This window comes from Erpetoichthys calabaricus, chromosome 4 (genome assembly GCF_900747795.2).
Source record: "Erpetoichthys calabaricus chromosome 4, fErpCal1.3, whole genome shotgun sequence".
In the NCBI taxonomy this organism is placed as follows: Eukaryota; Metazoa; Chordata; class Cladistia; order Polypteriformes; family Polypteridae; genus Erpetoichthys; species Erpetoichthys calabaricus.
This window is the reverse complement of record NC_041397.2, coordinates 146,444,338-146,452,283: the sequence shown is the minus strand read 5'-3', so window position 1 is coordinate 146,452,283 and position 7,946 is coordinate 146,444,338. Positions and strand designations below refer to the sequence as shown.

The following is a 7,946-nucleotide window of genomic DNA, read 5'->3' as shown; positions in this document are numbered from 1 at the left end:
TGGTGTTCGTGTGACCGATCTCGCTAATATGTACAGCATGTCGAAAACCACCATCTCGACAATTTTACAAAGAAAAGATTTGTATAAGGAGGCTCCTTCCAAACAATAACCACCTTCCATTTCATTCTCCTCCTCCTCCCTCCCTGCAGCCCAAAGATGTCAAATTAAATGGTGAGTACAGTATGAAATTGTTGCTTCTGGTAGGTTAGGCACTTTTTGGTTAGTACATTAGAAAAATTATTGGTGTTTTGATAAATTATGCACATTATACAACCCTTTTTTATTATGAAAAGGTTAAGTAAGTGTTGCTGTGGGAGGTTCGGAACGCATTATGCGTATTTCCATTATTTCTTATGGGAAATATAGTCTTGACTTACAACCAACTTGAGTTACAACCAGCCCTCGCGAACGAACTGAGTTTGCAAGTCAAGGGTCCACTGTGTGTGTGTGTGTGTGTGTGTGTGTGTGTGTGTGTGTATATTTATATATATATATATATATATATATATATACACATATATATATATATATATATATATATATATATAGTATATATATATATATATATATGTATGTACTAAGTATAGTAAAGTTAAACAGCTTCATATTTTGCATACAGAGTACCTTATATTTATCATACAGGAAGAAAACAACAAATCAGAACTACTGATTAACTGATTTACTTTAAAAGCCTAAAATAAGAAGAGGGCAATAAATGTGCCTGTGAAAGCCAAACCTCCAAACCTTGGGAGAGAAAATACTTACGCTTTATGTTCAGAACAAAGGGAATTCGAACTTCCATTTCTAAGGCTGGATGCCTGACTACACAGGTTAGCTGTTTTCCCTGTGCAAATCTAGTTGGTATCCACTTGTAATAGTTGCTAACAGTTATTGTTTCATTAGGTTCTGTGCTCAGATTTTGAAAGGACTGTCCAAAAACATCAGACTCCCAGGTGACTTCAGCAGCAGGTTTTCCTTTCTCAGCCTTGCACACTGCAACTATGGTCTCATTTCCACCATCAATCAGAGGTTGTGAACCCTTCACAACATATACTTTTGGTTCAACTGTGTTGGAGAAAAATTAAAAAAAAAAAACACAGAAATTAGTTTACATCATATATACAGTAAGCATGACAACCATTAAGTATACTCAAACTGTAAACATTTCAATTGCCTACACAGTACACAAAAAAGGTTTTATTTATAGTAATGCCAAGTACAAATGTTTCTTGTGGCACTTAAGTCGGGTGATACTGTCTTAAGCAATGTATTTTTTTTTTATCACTAAGGTTCTTAGCATAAAGAATAACCACCATCTTTTCATGGTCATTTAATGTATAATAAATAATATAATAAACAATTTGTTTTAAATTTGTATATGCATTCTTTTTCTTTTTTCCCACTTTTTGATGACCTAAGGAGCTGAGAAGGTGGTGTGGATTATGGGTTTAATCCTCACCTTAGACCTTGAATAAGTTGTTTAAACTGCCTCTTTTCCAAATTTAAAATGGTTTATAATTAACCATACTTGTACTATACAGCTGTGTTCCCTTAGCCTGGACAAACACTCTTCTTGAATGTATTCCATTCAACTATGAGAATTCAAACAACCAAATAGTGCACAAAAGCAGACAACCTTAAAATCTAACTGTGCCACAAGCAAATAAAATTTGGTAAAATACTGACTAATTTACCTGGCCTACAAAATGTGTGTAGGTAGAACTAGTTAGAAATGTGTCAACCAAGTAAATATTCATGAAAGTGTAAACATCTAATTTTGCTTATATTTCAATTAAGTTTAAAGTATGTAGCTTTAACTACATTTTTCTTACAGCTCCACTTCCTTGCAAAAGAGGCTTGAGATTTTTATTTGGACTTTAACTTGATTTAAAAAGAGGCAGGACTCAAAAAACAAATTAGTTGGATGTCTGTCTATTTAGCGGTCCTCATTAACAGGGTCTCCTCAGAGGGATGGATGTTCTTTCACATTTTAGTACATTCTATATGCAAATGAATGTGACAGTAAATTTGAAAATAAAATTAATTTGTCAAAGTTCTGTGATTTTGAACCAGTTTATTGAGAATGAAACCTGTCATAGTCCAGTTGTAGATGACTGGGTTACTAAAATGCCATTTATACAACTCAATGTTTAAAAAAAAAAAAAAAAAAAAACAAAGAAATGATAACCAATTTTAGGGGAAACAGTTAGCACACAACAAAAAAGAGCCAAACATTACAAATTGTTGAAAATTTCAAGTGTCTTGGGACAGTCAGATTCAAAACAGACTCTTAATCTGAAACAAAGAAACAGTCACCAAAAAGGGACAACAGTATCCTATTTCAGGAAGCCAAATCTTTATAACTTGAATTATAAAACCTGTCTTTAATTTAAAAAAAAAAAAAAAAATCTTGTAATTGAGTCTATTACAAATCAGTGTTTTCTCATTAATGGAAGCTAAAAACAACACATTAATGAAAATGTTTCTTAACTAAGTAAAAAGTAAAAATGAAAACATATTAGACAAGTACAACTAAATGACAATAAGATAAATACAAGAACAATAATAGTTTGACGGACAAGTATGATGGACAAGCTGAAATGAGGTTTCTGTATATGGCTGTCAGGTAGGGGAAAAAACATCCTACTAAAAAGTGTCCTAAAACCCAAAAGATTTCTAATAAATAAGCAGTCAAGTGAACTAACATCAATATGAGCACCAAATGGTTGGCTCAATATTCCACTGTATCTACCTTTTAATTCATGAAACCTATTCTCAGTAGTATGCCTTCTAGTAACAGTATGCGGCGCATATGAAACAATCAATGGTCTGGTGTTGTACTGCAGCAATATGATAATATTCAAGGAAGAATTTAGTGAGCAGCCAGAAAAAAAAAAAAACAATGTAATGAAAAAAAGTACAACATTGTTTGTTAGCCTTTGGGAACTACAGTAGGATGTGCTCCATGGAGCAAAGATAAAGCTGTCAATGGTGTACACTGTGCAAAGCAGAAATATAAAACCAGTCAGAATGCTCCATACTGATGGAAGACATTTTAAAAATGTTATATTAATGCTATTTAATATACTGTATTAAAACCATAACACACATTTCCCATAACTGTCAATTAAAAATGTTAGCCTTTCATTAAATTATTGTATGTAAATGAAATAAGCTTTGCAATAACAATTAATTCATGCTACACAATCAAAATACTCAAACCTTATTTATGGCAAAAATTAAAAAAGGAGGAATAATTTCAATATTAATCTAATATTAAAATGGTTAAAATCATTATTAAAGCACCAAAATTTGTAAACATTGCTTAAACAAACGATGATTAGAGTATCACATCACATGCAGCTGTTAATGTCTATGTAAAAGCATGCAAGACAATGCTAATCATCCTCATTTTTTTTTACAGCTAGTGTGATTTTATTTCAGCTTTAAGATATTAAAAATATAAACATTGTGTTCTCATTTAAGATCATTCAATCAGGACTTTTTCACTGGATAGCAATACAACTGCAAAGTCTGCTGTAACTCATTCTATCTATCTAATACAATACTGAATGGCAACAAGTACAGCATGTCTTTAACAGAAGGATGATCTAAAGAAGACACACAAGGAAAAAATAAATAAAAATCGGGTATCCAGGACAGAAGGTAATACAGTATATTTTATAAAATTAATATATATTAAATACATTTTTTCTTATTAATTCTCATTATATTTCTTCTAAATTAGTTTTTCTATGTAAATACAGTACAAAGTTAGGTCCATAAATATTTGGACAGAGAACTTTTTTCTAATTTTGGTTCTGTACATTACCACAATGAATTTTAAATGAAACAACTCACATGCAGTTGAAGTGCAGACTTTCAGATTTAATTCAGTGGGGTGAACAAAACGATTGCATAAAAATGTGAGGCAACTAAAGCATTTTTTAAACAATCCCTTCATTTCAGAGGCTCAAAAGTAACTGGACAAATTAAATAACTGGAAATAAAATGTTCATTTCTAATACTTGGTTGAAAACACTTTAGTGGCAATGACAGCCTGAAGTCTTGAACTCATGGACATCACCAGATGCTGGGTTTCCTCCTTTTTAATGCTCTTCCAGGCCTTTACTGCAGCGGCTTTCAGTTGGTGTTTGTTTGAGGGCCTTTCTGTCTGAAGTTTAGTCTTCAACAAGTGAAATGCATGCTCAATTGGGTTAAGATCAGGTGACTGACTTGGCCATTCAAGAATTTTCCACTTCTTTGCTTTAATAAACTCCTGGGTTGCTTTGCTTGTATGTTTTGGGTCATTGTCCATCTGTATCATGAAACGCCGCCCAATCAATTTGACTGCATTTAGCTGGATTTGAGCAGACAGTATGTCTCTGAACACCTCAGAATTCATTCGGCTACTTCTGTCCTGTGTCACATCATCAATAAACACTAGTGTCCCAGTGCCACTGGCAGCCATGCACGCCCAAATCATCACACTGCCTCCACCGTGTTTTACAGATGATGTGGTATGCTTTGGATAATGAGCTGTTCCACGCCTTCTCCATACTTTTTTCTTGCCATCATTCTGGTAGAGGTTGATCATGGTTTCATCTGTCCAAAGAATGTTTTTCCAGAACTGTGCTGGCTTTTTTAAATGTTCTTTAGCAAAGTCCAATCTAGCCTTTCTATTCTTGAGGCTTTTGAGTGGCTTGCACCTTGCAGTGCACCCTCTATTTACTTTCATGCAGTGTTCTCTTTATGGTAGACTTGGATATCGATACACCTACCCCCTGGAGTGTGTTGCTCACTTGGTTGGCTGTTGTGAAAGGGTTCCTCTTCACCATGGAAATGATTCTGCGATCATCCACCACTGTTGTCTTCCATGGACGTCCAGGTCTTTTTGCGTTGCTGAGTTCACCAGTGTTTGCTTTCTTTCTCAGGATGTACCAAACTGTAGATTTTGCCACTCATAATATTGTAGCAATTTCTCGGATGGGTTTTTTCTGTTTTTGCAGCTTAAGGATGGCTTCTTTCACCTGCATGGAGAGATCCTTTGACCGCGTGTTGTCTGTTCACAGCAAAATCTTCCACATGCAAGCACCACACCTCAAATCAACTCCAGGCCTTTTATCTGCTTAATTGATAATGACATAACAACAGACTTGCCCACACCTGCCCATGAAATAGACTTTGAGTCAATTGTCCAATTACTTTTGAGCCCCTGAAATGAAGGGATTGTGTTAACAAGATGCTTTAGATGCCTCACATTTTTATGCAATCGTTTTGTTCACCCCACTGAATTAAAGCTGAAAGTATGCACTTCAACTGCATCTGAGTGGTTTCATTTAAAATTCATTGTGGTAATGTACAGAACCAAAATTAGAAAAAAGTTGTCTCTGTCTAAATATTTATGGACCTATCTCCATTTTTATCCAACCTCACACATTCCTGCATAAAATGTATATCTTTAGGTTTGACATATTAAGATACACAAATGCACAATATTTTTGCTTACTCAAAATGGGGGGAGGGGTATATGACAGAATCTCTATAAATTATAATTTCTTCTTTGCACACGACCAAGAACATTTTTTTGCTCTGCATTTTAAATATACACGACTTACATACCCATAACAGAAACGGTGGTTGATGACTGCGAGTTACCAGAAGGGAAGGTGGTCACCTTGCATATATATTCTCCAGTGTCGGTAAATCTGACATCTTCAAGTATAATCGTTGCATCCCTATTGGAAGGGCTTTTGAAAGACATCCTTTGCTGATATGGCTCATCAATTGAGATCCCATAGGATGGGTTGTAGACAGCAAGAGTCTGAGTGCTTCCATTCTGTACTTTTTCCCAGGAAATTTGTGTGAGAGCCTCCACGACAAAAACTTTGCAGATTAATGTGATATTTTTTCCCAACACTGCTGTTATATGTGGATCAACAATCACTCGATCAGATACTGCCCCTGCAAATAAAAGAATTGAAGTTGGGTTTATATAATGCACATTATAAAGATTAATCACTTAATTTTTATTTTATCAAAACAGTTTTTAGCAATTTATTCACTGTCAAGACTAAGCGGGCATCAAAGTACCAGTGCCACTGTCATGGCGAGTGTCTTTGGTCAGCCCAGCAATCAGCATTCACACATACAGAGCCCTTATCAATACAAAAACGGAATAACAGTTCTACAAATAGAGTCGGGCTTTACTAGTAAGATATAATACTATTAATAGTTATGCATCTGAGCTATGTTCGGTACACTTTGTTGGCGTGAGGGAGCATGGAACAAAATCATGTATTAAATCCTAGTTCTGTCTATTTTTAGCAGTCTATTTGTCAGTAATGCCTTAAAATCCGTTAGTCAGCTGCAAGAGGATATGTACAAGTTAAACATTTGCATTGGGGGTTATTGCAGATAAATTTATTTTCTCTTCCTGTGACAGTACACAGTGTACACTTAGCTACTGCTTCCTGCTGGTACTACTCGTTTGTGCGTTTTCTGTGACTGGCACGTTCTGTGTGTTCAGTGAGTGAGTCTCCATTTTCTCATTTAGCTGTGTCCAGATATCCATTGAGAGGAGCGCAGCAAACCCACCAGACAGACTGTTAGGTGTTAGCTTTTAAGCTCTGGGTAACATGGTATAGTAAGATCGTCGTTTTCTCCCGCATTATTTTCTAAGATGGTTGTTGGATTGTTGATCAGTAAATGGCTGAAAACCTTGTGGAGATCTGCATTCTGTAGGATTATTTTCTTTTGCAATATTTGGCAGTCCCAACACTGCCATGGTGAGATACTCACCATCACATATTCGAAGTCTGAACTTTTATCCTCGGCTAAACTCTATAACATCCAATATCTCTTACTAAAATCATTGCTCTGACAGGCTTTTCACACACATAAAAAGGTACAAATAAGTTGTGTCACACTCAATGGGATATTACTAAGCTTGCAAAGATCATACACTCTTATTTGAATATATACTCTCTGAATAATTAAAGTATGCAAATGCATGACATCATTTTAGATTTTAAACCTTCTGTGAATCTTGCCAGTAGCCCAATGAATACTCAAATCTTGGTATGCATTCTACTGCAGGTTAAAATTATACTGATACACTTCACCCTCTGTAAAGTTCTAACTTGTCAGTCTGTGAAATTGTGTTCTAGTGTCCATCCATCCATCCATCCTCTTCCGCTTATCCGAGGTCGGGTCGCGGGGGCAGCAGCTTGAGCAGAGATGCCCAGACTTCCCTCTTCCCGGCCACTTCTTCTAGCTCTTCCGGGGGAATCCCAAGGCGTTCCCAGGCCAGCCGGGAGACATAGTCCCTCCAGCGTGTCCTGGGTCTTCCCCGGGGCCTGCTCCCGGTTGGACATGCCCGGAACACCTCACCAGGGAGGCGTCCAGGAGGCAACCTGATCAGATGCCCGAGCCACCTCATCTGACTCCTCTCGATGCGGAGGAGCAGCGGCTCCACTCTGAGCCCCTCCCGGATGATTGAGCTTCTCACCCTCTCTTTAAGGGAGAGCCAGGAAACCCTGCAGAGAAAACTCATTTTAGCCGCTTGTATTCGCGATCTCGTTCTTTCGGTCACTACCCATAGCTCATGACCATAGGTGAGGGTAGGAACATAGATCGACTGGTAAATTGAGAGCTTTGCCTTATGGCTCAGCTCCTTTTTCACCACGACAGACCGATGCAGAGCCCGCATCACTGCGGACGCCGCACCAATCCGCCTGTCGATCTCGCGCTCCATTCTTCCCTCACTCGTGAACAAGACCCCGAGATACCTGAACTCCTCCACTTGGGGCAGGATCTCGCTCCCAACCCTGAGAGGGCACTCCACCCTTTTCCAGCTGAGGACCATGGTCTCGGATTTGGAGGTGCTGATTCCCATCCCAGCTGCTTCACACTCAGCTGCGAACCGATCCAGAGAGAGCTGAAGA

General features: G+C 37.3%; 1 protein-coding gene across 2 annotated transcripts in view; it reads right to left on the bottom strand.

Annotated features, from left to right (window-relative positions):
• The window catches only part of LOC114642871 (nectin-3-like), a 513,459-nt gene that overhangs the window by 380,972 nt on the left and 124,541 nt on the right, over positions 1 to 7,946 (bottom strand). For both annotated transcript variants that reach the window (XM_051926988.1, XM_051926987.1), the window contains exons 2-3: positions 5,623 to 5,964; positions 766 to 1,065 (exon numbers count right to left, since the gene is read on the bottom strand). In XM_051926988.1, the coding sequence (XP_051782948.1) occupies positions 766 to 1,065; positions 5,623 to 5,964 (642 nt within the window). The remainder of the gene's footprint in view (positions 1 to 765; positions 1,066 to 5,622; positions 5,965 to 7,946) is intronic.